The sequence below is a fragment of the Myotis myotis genome, unplaced genomic scaffold (assembly GCF_014108235.1).
Source record: "Myotis myotis isolate mMyoMyo1 unplaced genomic scaffold, mMyoMyo1.p scaffold_m19_p_1, whole genome shotgun sequence".
Lineage (NCBI taxonomy): Eukaryota > Metazoa > Chordata > Mammalia > Chiroptera > Vespertilionidae > Myotis > Myotis myotis.
In genome coordinates, this window is record NW_023416313.1 from 178,286,824 (window position 1) to 178,299,559 (window position 12,736).

Here is a 12,736-nt window from a genome sequence, read left to right on the forward strand (position 1 = left end):
TGCTAAAGAGGATCTTAAGAGACCAACCAGCTGAGCTCTCTGGTGAGCAGAAGAGGATGAGGTTCAGTGAGAGGAATCCGCCCTCCCAGTCTCCATATTCTTCCCTTAGGTCCCCTTATGGCAGCTCCTCCTTGACGTTCTTATTCTCCCCCACCCCCCAGTTCTGTTAACAAATCCTGCGCTTTAATTGTGATCCTTTTATTTAGGAAAGTCCTTTGAAGACCAAGCCAATTCCATTTCTCTCCTTTTCTGCAGTGGTTAGCAACATGTGTCCTTCTCTCTTCTCGGGCCGCCCTCCCCGCCCCTCTCCCAGATTCCCTCCTCTGTGCTGGTGGGAGCTGAGGCTGAGGGGAGCGCTGGCTGGGGCGCGTGGAAGAGCCCAGCTCTCTGAAGCTGGAGGTCGGGTGGTCTGAGGAAGTGGCAGGAGTTGATGTCTGTTTGCAGCAGGGAAGATGGGGTGGTGGTTCGTGTTCACGATAAACCTGGATTGCAGAAAAGCGTGGGTCCAGCAGGCAGGTGGCAGTCTCACCATGGGACTCCGCCCAAATGGCAGCAGCTAAATGTTCGCCCTCCGTCCCCGTTGCCATCCCAGTCAGCTTTACAAAGCCTTTCTTGGGAAACTCTCTAGTTCATTCTAACCCAGTGGTTCTCAACCTTCTGGCCCTTTAAATACAGTTCCTCATGTTGTGACCCAACCATAAAATTATTGTCATTGCTGCTTCATAACTGTAATGTTGCTACTGTTATGAATCATAATGTAAATATCTGATATGCAGGATGGTCTTAGGCGACCCCTGTGAAAGGGTCATTCAACCGCCAAAGGGGTAATCAGAGCAAATGTCACGTAGAAATGAGGCTTTCTGCTGTGTCCATTTGAAAGCATAGAGGTGTTATAGAAAGAGAAAGAAAAATCCATCAAAGGCCATTACAGCAGTTGCCATTCTAAGAAAAATCAGCGGGTGTCAAAAATATTTCAAAGTTGAATGTCTGTTTCAAGCATGTGTTAAAAAAAAAAAAAAAAAAAAAAAAAAAAAAAAAAGGCCTGCAGGGCAGCAGAAGACATGGGAGAGGCCTTTCCAACCAGTTGTAATGAGGTGATTCTATCAGATTTATCCATGCTTAGAATTAGCACTTCATTTTAAGGAAATTCCTTATTTGTGAATCCTAAAATTTGAAAAATCAGAAATCTGCTGACGGGCACTCCACCCTGTAAAGTGGACTAAACTTTGCAATGTATGCTGTAGCTGAGGCTGCCTGAGACAGGAGTCTAGGAAATTTTGGGGACCTACTATGGACCTCTGTTTTCTGATCTGTAAAATTTAGGCTCAGAAATTCTGTGATTTCCTCAGTGCCTTAATCTGTTATATGCATGACTTTCTTTTGCAGAATGAATTTTCAAAAAAGCTCTTATTTCAAGGTCATTGAGTGCATGTATCAGAGCCTAGTGTCCTCTCTCTGAGACCTGTGGATAGCAATACCTTTGATGTAGTATCTCTTTTTTTGTTTTTTTGTTTTGTTGTTGTTAATCCTCACCCAAGAATATTTTTTCCATTGCTTTTCAGAGAGAGTAGAAAGGAGGGAGGGAGAGGGAGAGAGACAGAGGGAAGAGAGAGAGAGAGAGAGAGAGAGAGAGAGAGAGAGAGAGAGAGAGAAACATCAAATGGTTGTCTCCTGCACATGTCCCAACCAGTGCCTGGGATCAAACCTACAACCCAGGTATGTGCCCTTGACCAAGAGAATTGAACCTGAGACCCTTTAGTGCATGGGCTGATGCCCTAACCGCTGAGCAACACTGGCCAGGGCCAGAGTATCTTATAATGAGTCATTTTTGTATTTCAGTAAACAAATGTGATATTCTACCACTACTGCTCCCACGCCCCCACCCCATAATGAGAAATCCAAAATGGTTCCTCTGGAACTGAACCCATTTCTGTGCTGAATGCTCCTAGGGCAAGACTGTCAGAAAAAAGAAAGACTGTGCAGCTTCTGTCTCAGAACTTGTCTCCTGCTGCCACCGTCCTTCAGATTCACGCCCTGTGTACTGAAATGTTATCTTGATAATATGTAAAAATGAAAATGAGATTGGCATCTCTCATGGTTCAAGGAGTGACCATTAAGAATAGGGAACCCAAAAAGAATTGTATCCACGTGCCCACCCTGTCTGATGTCGCATATGGGACCATTAGCCAGCCAACTTCAAGCCTCTGACCTGAAATTATTCCTCACTAATGCCCTGGGGTGGCCTTTGGCGAGTAAGACATATCATTATGGAGGTGGAGAGATTTGGTTTAGGTCTGGTTTAGATTTTTCAAGCTGCCACATGACCTTGGGCCCAATTCTCTACCTCCCTGAGCCTCAGCTTTCCCACCGTAAATATAAGGATGCAGATTATATAGATCAGCGGTCGCCAACCTTTCAGACCTTTATGACCACTGGTATAGATAACTCTGTTCTTTGGTGAAAAACAAGTTAATGTATATGAGAGTGCCTAACAAAATCCTTGGCACTTAGTAGGTACTTTTAAAACCATATTGCGATTCTACACATTGCAAATGTACTAAATGCCACTGACTCATACACGTAACATTGGTCCAAAGGGTAGATGTTGTGTCACGTGTATTTTACCACACATACACACACATACACAGGGAAGGATTGCTACACCTGACCATCTCTTAATACCTAACAGGGACCAGCCACGTCTTTATCGTTCTGGGGCCTAAGGGGAAACTTAACCATATTGGCAGAATATTAGTGCTGGAGGTTGACCTTGAACATCAGCTAGTCTGACTGTTCCAAATGGCGGTGCTCCATCCCACCAAGCCTAGGACCCCGGTCTTCACATTTGCTCCACTTCCCAGAAGCTTGACTTCAACTTCCCAGGTGGTTTTGGCCGCACAAGGCATGGCATGGTGGTGGCAAATTTACAGCAGAGTCCTAATGGCCTGACAGCCCTACGCCGTGGTGGCCAGTGTTCCTCCCAGGTGCAGCCGGGCCTCCGGCGGGTCACGGAACAGCTCCACCTGATGGGCTGCTTTGCCATCACAGGGTGATCTTTGGTTGGTACGTAACTCTCCTCGGGCTCAGCCACAAAAATGCAAATGTGAGTTTGCTTTTGTTTTTACCCCAGAATGATCAGGTGTTTCACGATGGATAGCCGTCCGTCCTTCTTCCTTCCTTCCTTCCTTCCTTCCTTCCTTCCTTCTCTTCTTCTTCTTCTTCTTCTTCTTCTTCTTCTTCTTCTTCTTCTTCTTCTTCTCCTTCTCCTTCTCCTTCTCCTTCTCCCTCTCCCTCTCCCTCTCCCTCTCCCTCTCCCTTTCTCCCTTTCTCCCTTTCTCCCTTTCTCCCTTTCTCCCTTTCTCCCTTTCTCCCTTTCTCCCTTTCTCCCTTTCTTTCTTTTTTTTTTCAACCCATTTTTTGAGCCTTAAGCCCTAGGAGAATGTGCCACCACCCACTCTTTGGATTTTGATTATTATTTTGATTTTGGTTATTGATGCTGATAGAACCATTCGAGATATTTTTATTCACAGTGAATTTATGTCTCTAGAAAGTCTGGCCTGGAAAAATTGTCAGCCTTAGAACGTTCTGATCTAACATTTGTGCAGAACATCAGTGCTGACAGGGCTCACCTGTTAGGGGCCTGGGGAGGCCGCAGATGGAGGGGCAGCTGCCCAGCTCAGGCCCTCCTACCCTAGGTGTGGTTTGTTGACAAAAAGCAATAGGCGGTCGGAGCACCAGGTGACCCAGCAGTAAGTGCTTGGCAGAAAGCGCCCTCTGTGGATATGAATTGCCTGTGATGCTGTTTTCTTTTGGTTATAGCAAGCGGATGAGACCCTGGATTTTGAAGAACAGATCTTGGAAGCTGCTAAATCCATTGCTGCTGCCACAAGTGCCCTGGTCAAGTCGGCCTCGGCAGCCCAGAGGGAGCTGGTGGCCCAAGGAAAGGTGGGTAAACCCTGCTGGCCGACTGGTAGGGCGTTCACATAGTGAGGGCCTATGAGGGAAGGAGGTGAACGCTTCGGGCTTCATCAAGGAAACCGGGGCCATGCCTTCCCTCGCTGAATGGCCAGTCTGCCCCAACTGACTGAAAACTCTGCTTAGACCTGATCAACAGACTCCTGGGCTTGGCTCTGGGCCCTCACCTGCTTCTGGTTAAGGAAAGCATCTCACCCTGGGCAGCGATCAGGGCCTGAACAAGACATGTATATTCCCTCCGTACATGAGGCTGTTTAAAGGTGTAAGCTGTCATGTTTTCCTGGTGGCGGCTCTATAAGCACCACAGTCGGGGCTTTATAATACCATCTTACAACTCCAATGGCCCCATTCATTTCTGAGCACTGTGTCGCTGAATGCTGTCCAACTCTGCAGTTAGCGTTTTCCTGAGCCCATTGGCCAGAAGGCCAGGCTCGTTTCCAATCTGAGATGTCTTCAATCTGCTTCATCTCCATCACCCGTTCCATCTGCATTAGCAGGAAAGCATCGTGTGTTTTTTCCCCAATAATCCAAAGAATTAGTAGTACACTAGACTAATCCTGGCTATGGGAAGGTCTTCCGATATCAAACACTCCCTGTGTCCTGTTTCTCCCATACAACATGAAAGCACCCCTCCAAACTGTGTCCCCAGAGAGCCTCTCCCATATAAAGGCAGCACAGAAATCCTATCAGGGTGAGGGTTGGGAAATTGGGTCGTCGTAACTGTCAGTCACTCTGTTCGATATTAAAAGGTCTTTGCTGTCAGTGTACAGAGAGACGGCTATGGCTGTGTCCTGACCCCAGAGCGTGTAGCACAGACAGGAAGTTACGCCAACCAGGGGCTGTCCATCTTCCTCCAGGACGTTTCTTGTGAACTTAGATATGTCTTAGTCTCAAACTACATACTTTTCTTTCTAAACCATTGTGTGGTATTTTATTCAGTTTTAACATCTCCCTAAGTGGCATGCAGTCTGTTCCTTTATGGTTCTCACTTATCCCCTATGGATGTAGCACAATGCTAACCTTACTTACCAAGTGCCTGTTGACTAATCAATATTAAAGACCAAAAATGGGTCACTGAGGAGAATATCCTACCTAAAAATTTCATTTTTTTGATAAAGGGCCAACTGTGTGCCAGGCACATTGCTAGAGTCTAGACCAGAGGTCCTCAAACTTTTTAAACAGGGGGCCAGTTCACTGTCCCTCAGACATTCCACACATGCGCACTGCGGGCCTGGGACGAGTCGGCTGCTAAGCAGGACAGGCAGCAGCGGCAAAAACACCTAGCGGGCCGGATAAATGTTTTCGGCGGGCCGCATGTGGCCCGCGGGCCGTAGTTTGAGGACCCCTGGTCTAGAGAATCCAACTTGAGTGGGGCAGAGCCCCTGTCCCCCGCGGGACTCAGGTGGCGAAGTGTTTAACAAGTTGGAAAAGGAGGTTCAGCTGGACTTGGGTGAACTTATATGCAGGACTTTGAGGTTCCCCTGACATTCACCAAGCCATGATGTGATTCCTGTAATTGCTGACAGATCCTCAATTTCATATTCAAATACAGTCATCTGTTACCTCTCCACTCACCTCCCACAAGTGTAAAGGTATTTCCTCCCATAGATACTCCCTCTGAGTAGAAAATATTTCACTTGTTGCCATAATTTCTAAATAGAAACAGAGATCATCTTATTTCCAGCCTCTTAATGCTCTCCCTATGCCCCACCCCCACAAAACAGTCTATTTCCTTAAGGGTCTGCGCTTAATTATACTAAAGAAAATGTACCACACATTTTTGCATCATCTGCCAGAAAAATCACAGCACGGCTTCAGGTTCTGTGATCAGGAGTGGTTAAAGTTTCCTTGGCCCTTGAATGAAGAGGCCTCAGGGGCTCCCATGCTTGAAATGGAGAAAGGTCGACAGAAAAGAGCCTGTGAAGACAGCCCCAATCTATCATTCCTGAGCCATTTTCCCAGAAACTCAATACCTGGAAACCAAACAGAGGCCATTCGGAGCATTTCAGAGTGGCTCCCTGTGGCCCAGGGGGAATCCCGCCGGCGGTTCTGGTGCAGTCTCCCAGTGACCAGTGGCCCACATGGGAAAGGGTGCTCCATTCTCATGCTGGTGCTGATGGGGGCAGTCCCTGGGGTACCGCGTGTCTGGGGTGTTTTTTTCTCTGGTTTCGGGCAGTGTGGGGTGTGAGGGGCTTCGGGTCACCCTGCGCCTTCCAGCTCTCATGGCAGACTTCTCACCTCCACTCTCTAGGTGGGCTCCATCCCCGCCAATGCCGCGGATGACGGACAGTGGTCGCAGGGGCTGATTTCTGCTGTGAGTTGCCTTCTCCTTCCTGCCCACTTGGGTTTTGGAGCCCCTGCGGGAGGTTTGGGCCTTGGGTCACTTCTCTGTTGACTGTCCCCAGGCCCGCATGGTGGCAGCTGCGACCAGCAGCCTCTGCGAGGCGGCCAACGCCTCTGTTCAGGGACACGCCAGTGAGGAAAAGCTCATCTCGTCCGCCAAGCAGGTCGCCGCTTCCACGGCTCAGCTGCTTGTGGCCTGCAAGGTGAAAGCCGATCAGGACTCAGAGGCCATGAGGCGGCTACAGGTAATGGTCACTGATGCTGGTGGGAAAATACTCCTGTTGGAGCGGGTAAGTGTCGCCAGAGGGGACAGTCTCACTTCCTTGGCATGACCCACCAGGCCTTCCATCAGCCAACTCTGTGCCACTCTTCTCATTTTCTACCACGTGCGACCATGCATCCTACACCCGCTGCCCCACCAGACTGACATTCTCCACGGGGGCCTTCTGGTCTCACGCCTTGGGACCCTCCTCCCCACCCACCCAGCCTGGGGCACGCCTACTTGTCCTTCATGACTCTGCTTTAGGGTCACCTCTCCTGGGAAGTCCTTCCTCCCTCCTGGCCTCAGGCAGCCAGCCCCGCCTCTGTCCTGCCAGAGCCCCAGCCAAACCACTCATGGTTCTAATTTCCTGGGCCACCACGTTTATCTTTATATCTGTCTTTGACAAGGCAGGCAGCTTCTTAGGCACGGGCACCAGATCTTTATCTTAGCATCTCTCCCACTAAGACGGTGCCTGTTTCAGTGGGAGTCCTCCTTCTCTATTTGCTAAGCAGGGAGTGAGAGGACAGAGGAGTTTGTCCGAGGCTGTTGTAAGGTTTCCCAGAGCCCAGAGAACATGCTTGTGAAGGTGACAACCAAGTCCTTCCCAAGGCATAGGTTTTCCTGATCATTTTCATTACTGAGTATTTGGAAACGCAGTGAAAGAAATGTTTGAATGAAAAAGTCACATAGCAATCGCTTCTCGGCCTTTTGGCTAAGATCAAGTGTGAAAAAGTCACATAGCCTATGCCCTGACCGGTTTGGCTCAGTGGATAGAGCGTCGGCCTGCGGACTCAAGGGTCCCAGGTTCGATTCCGGTCAAGGGCATGTACCTTGGTTGCGGGCACATACCCAGTAGGGATTGTGCAGGAGGCAGCTGATCGATGTTTCTCTCTCATCGATGTTTCTAACTCTCTATCCCTCTTCCTTCCTCTCTGTAAGAAGTCAATAAAATATATTTTTTAAAAAAAAAGTCACATAGCCTCAACATTGTCAGAGATTATCATTTTTCTCTTCCTGTGTTTATCTGTATACCAAATAGTTTTGTCTAGTTGTAATCACGGCAAGAGGCATTCTGCTTTTTTTCACTGAACATTTTATCATACATATCTTTTTCCTTGAAGGAAAGGCTTCATAATTTCTCTGTGCAAAGCTAACTGACCCATTCTTCATGAGCCTCATTTTTAATGATTGCATGATATTGCATCAACCAGTCATGCCAGAATTTCCCTACACTTTGGACATTTTGTTTCCAATTTTCTAGATTTTTATTATGTATTATGATGCAGATTGTTTATGTTCTAAAAATATGTTTACATGAGTCATAAGCAATTTCATAAATGGCAGAAATATTTGAACAGTTCTACCAAAGCTCAGAACTCTCGTTTTATTTTGGAAGTCCTGACGTGCTCTTCTGTTGTTTGGTCCTCCTGAGTGTCTCTCTGACCCTCCTCCCTCACCTTCATCTGACTCCTGGGATAAACCCAGCAGGGGAGTGGGGAGCTGCACGTTTGTGAATTGTGATTTGTGGGTTTGGGAAACACTTTTGAGGACAACATTCTGAGTTAAGAGAAACCAGGGTTCAAGTCCTGCCTCTGCCATGCATTAAGGGTATGATCTTACACAAGTCACTCAAAACTTTTCAGGCCTTAGTTTGTCTCTTCTGTAAAATGGGAATGGAGATACCTGCATTGGCCTGTGAACATGCTTTTGTGAGGCCTCGGGCTTTACACAGATCTGGCACAGCATCACTGTTGCTGATTTAACCGGATGCTGCAACGTCATGGGTGGGTTCCTCACAATGACCCAGAGGTTTTCTGAATAGACAGACCTATTTTCTGAATAGACAGACCTATTCATATCCCAGCTCTATAACTTACTAGCTACAGGGTCTTAGACAAGTTACTTCAGTTTCAACATCAGAAAAGCAGACTAATGAGTTCTGACCTCATAAAGCTATTTTGAAAATAAGCACAGGATGACTGCTTGTCAGAGATGAATTGAAGCACTCCCTTCTCATGCAAGCCCTCATAGTCCCTATTTGTCACATTAGCTCACCAACCAGATGAGCCCATTGATTTTGAATGAGAACTGATTTTTCAGTTTCTGAGGTTTAACCTCCAAACACAAATCTTTGACCCTGAGGAGGCTGGGCCGGGACTTCAGAAGCTTTAAAAAAGCCTTGACCACCATTAGAAGATCATCCCAAACCTCTAGTGGCAGAAGACGAGCCCCCAGCATTAAGAGTAAGCCACCCTGAGCATGAGGTGAGGCCAGTGTGGGCCGGAGCCCTCACTGAAGGTCTAGACTCACACTGAAGAGCTCCCCTTCGCCTGTCTCTAGCAGTTGCTTATCCTCGAGCAGGTGGTGTAAAGCCCAGCTCTGCCTCTGAAAGTACATCATAAAGGCCTTATCACTGTGGGGCTTCCAGCCCTTTCATGCAGGGGTAGAGTGTGAATTCATAGCCCTTCATTTGACCAAAAAAAATCATTCAGTGAACACCAACCGTGGGCAGCCACTGTGCCAGCTGCTGGGGACGCAAAGATTTAAGTCACAGCCCCTGCCCTCAAGTTACTCCCTGTCCATGAGGGAGAAAGGCAATCACAAGGTGGTAAAGGCTACAGAGAAGGCAGCACAGGGCACTTCAGGAGCACTGGGGTGGGCAAGACCCAGGTGGACTGAGAAAGTGATATCCTTGCCAAGTCCTCAAGTATGTCTAAATGGAACAGGGCAGGGCTTCTAAACCAAGGAGGCAGCCCTGAGGGCTTCTGTTAACACACATCACAATGCTACGTCATTTATTTACATAATTGTACTTCCCTTCCAAACTGTGTGTTCCTTGGAGGCCAGAAACTGGATCTCATTCATTTGTGAATGAGCTAAGATTAGGTTGGTGCCAATGTTGGTAGAATCAGTGGGTGGATGGATGGATGGATGGATGGACGGACGGACGGACGGATGGACCAATAGACACTGACAGATGGATCCTAACTAGAGAGAACCTCTGTGTTATGTTTAGATGATAAATAGATTCATAGTCTCATGAACTGCACCTTCATGTCTGTTCTTGCCGGATCCAAATGGCTGTTCCTAATAATACAATGTGTGTTTTGTTTCCTCTCCAGGCGGCAGGAAATGCTGTGAAAAGAGCCTCAGACAATCTTGTCCGTGCAGCCCAGAAGGCAGCATTTGGCAAAGCTGATGATGACGATGTTGTAGTGAAAACAAAATTTGTGGGGGGCATTGCTCAGGTTTGTGATTAAGTCCAGACAATGTTTACTCCCACGATGGGCACTGTGTAATATCAGAGACACAAAATAACAGTGACCTAAACGAGATAGAGGTTTATCTCTCCCGTGTGACAGTCTGGGTATAAGCAGTCTGCATTCTTACCCACTGATAAGCCCAGACTTTATCTCCCTATTGCTGAACCTTCCCTAAGAAGTTGTCCTTGGCCACTTGGTCCAAAGCTTTCCAGCCTTGGACCTGGGCTTTCCAGCCAGCAAGAAGAGGTAAAGGAAGGGCCCGCACGGCCCTGAAGTTGCCTGCATGGCTTCCTCACATGTCATTGGTCAGCACTGTTACTTGGCCAACCTCGCCGTAAAGGAGGCTGGGAAATGCAGTCTTCTTAGTGTCGCATGCCTACCTAAAAGTCAGGGATTTTGTTATAAAAAAGGAGAAGAGGAATTGGAGGATAGCAATATTATCCTGTAAGTAAAATGATGGATGCATTTGGAGCTGCTACCCACTCAAGATACTTGGCTCGAAAGAGAATGAATGGACCCGTTCCCAGAACGTTGATGAGAGTAGACGGGGTAGCAGAGAGTAGCCTGACTTGGGCAAGGTTGCGTTCATGGGCTTGGGAGGGAGGGGGAAACCAGGAAATCAGGCTTGCAGTTGAGAGTGCGTGTGACATAAATCTACTCTACGAGGTTGGTTTTCTCAGCACCAGGGACACCGAGACCCTGTTACTGAAGTTACTCACTCCCGTACCTGCCTTAGCTCTTCCCGAACCGCTCCCTCTATTTAGAAACACACGACTCCCCCTTACCAGACTCTGTTTCCTGACTCACTAGTTCCATGAGGAGTTCTATGAAGAAGGGTCTCTGATCCAATAAGTGTGTGGAATGCTGTACTCTCTACCCACTTCTCAGAGTATCACAGCAATCGTTAGCCTAGTAAAGGCTCTGAAAAGGCCCACAGGAAAGAAATCTAGTTGGCTTTCTTGCACACAAACTTACCTTTTTCACTAAATACCTGTTTACGAATATTTCTCAGATCATGCCGTAGAAGCATGAAATAAATGTATGAGAGCCATCTAGTGCCCACGGCTCTGGCTTCGGCTTCGGGAATACCTGGGCCAGGCCCTGCACCCCTAGCTGGGGCACTGTGGGAAGTAGACTCCCTCTCTCTCTCTCAGCTTCAGGTTCCTCACTGGAACAATGGGGTGGCCAATGGGGCACACTTCACAGTGCTCCCAAGAAGATGATGGGACACTCCACCTAGCGTGCTTACACCAGAACCCGGCACATAGTAGGGATGACACAGACATTGGCTATGAAGTTAGTGGCCAGAAGTCAGCTTATTTTCTTGGGTCAACTGGCTCATCCGTGGCCCCAAGGCTGGTCTCCAGAGACAGCACTTCGTCCGGGTGCCCTGCTGTGTCCCGTGCAGCAGGCACTGTGGGAGCTCACGAGGCAGGCCCTGGAGGGCAGGGCAGTCTCCTGGGAAGTTTTATATCCATCCAGCTTGTTGCTTTCTTTCCAGATTATCGCTGCCCAGGAGGAAATGCTGAAGAAGGAGCGAGAACTGGAAGAAGCAAGGAAAAAACTGGCCCAGATCCGCCAACAACAGTATAAATTCTTACCCACTGAACTGAGGGAGGACGAAGGCTAAGGCCGTGGCCAAGGTGGCGAGCCCCCAGTGGACGCCTCTGAGGGAACTGGACAGACAGTGTTCCTGGGAGGCGGGGAACTTACCTGGAAGCTGCCTGCCTCCCCCGGGGCCAGCCCAGAGCCGAGTGCTCATCCTCACATCTGTCCAGTCGGGCACCAGCTGCATGATCGTGATGTCACACGGTACAGTGTCCCACCCACAGCTCCTCCGCCAGCTCCCCGCCAGCCTCGCCGTATCTCAGGAGAGAGGGCCGTGCATTGCGTGGACTGTTACCAAAAAAGAGAAGTCAGTATTATGTCGTTCTCAGACACCTGTGCTCTCTGTCGGCCCTTCTCCGGGCCTGCTCCTGGGCCTGTTGAAATCTTAATAGGAAAAAATCATGGCTTGAGGAAATGCGGATGCCATAGATATTCACAGCTGCCCTTCTCCCCCCCAGGAGAGAGTGGGAGTTGGAGTTGAACATGTTAATAAAAGACAGAAATGTAAGCCCGTGTGGACTCCAGGAGGGCAATGGGGGTCGTCCTTCTGGCTCACCCACAGGGTGACGAGTTCCTGCTCCCGTTTGCACGCCTTCTTGCCTCAGTGTGTAGGCTCCCTGGACAATCGCGACCCCGTCTTATATTCTGTGGCCCAGAAAATCAAACAATTATTTTTTTTCCTCTCCATAATCCAAAGGGCAGAGGTGTGGGGTAGCTGTCAGGGCTCGGCGAGCAGGGGCTGTAATAAAATGTGTGGGTCCTTACTCCGCAGAGGCTGTTTCAGTTCCTACAAGTCCATTCACACAAACCCACAGCCCCCAGGTGACAGGCAGTTCAGCACCCCCTGGCAAGCCTTCACGGTGGGGGTGCAGCTGAAACAAAGCAACTCCTTGGTGGCTCCGTCTTCCAAGTCCCACATCAGCTCCTCTGCTCTGAAGTGGTCAGAATTCAGAATGGGAAGCCGTCTGTTTAGTAAAAGTCTGTCTCCTCCCTCCTGAGATGGGCATTTTCCCTATGTCTTACGATTCGTAAAACCTAGACGCATCCTAAAATCAATGTGAGCCCTTTACAGGATCGCTTTGCTTCTTGCATCTTCTCAGTGCAGCTGTTTTTTCAGAGTCCACCTTCCAGATGTCACTCTTGCAGAACTGTGTCGTTTCCCCTCTCTTTTTTTGGAGCCCTCTCCTTGGAAGGGCACTTTAAGATCTTGAGTTGACCTTTAGTCTGAGCCTTGACCCAAGACAGTGCAGCAGGTGGTTTGTGGGACAGATCCTAATGCCAGGTA

General features: G+C 48.6%; 1 protein-coding gene across 6 annotated transcripts in view; it reads left to right on the forward strand.

Annotated features, from left to right (window-relative positions):
• The window catches only part of TLN2 (talin 2), a 420,556-nt gene extending 408,597 nt beyond the window's left edge, over positions 1–11,959 (forward strand). For 5 of the 6 annotated variants that reach the window (XM_036303702.1, XM_036303691.1, XM_036303681.1 and 2 more), the window contains 5 exons: positions 3,820–3,945; positions 6,227–6,289; positions 6,381–6,608; positions 9,703–9,828; positions 11,345–11,959. In XM_036303702.1, the coding sequence (XP_036159595.1) occupies positions 3,820–3,945; positions 6,227–6,289; positions 6,381–6,608; positions 9,703–9,828; positions 11,345–11,473 (672 nt within the window). In that variant the 3' untranslated portion in view covers positions 11,474–11,959. The remainder of the gene's footprint in view (positions 1–3,819; positions 3,946–6,226; positions 6,290–6,380; positions 6,609–9,702; positions 9,829–11,344) is intronic. The other variant, XM_036303721.1, reaches the window with a different exon arrangement.
• The last annotated feature ends 777 nt before the right edge of the window (positions 11,960–12,736 follow it).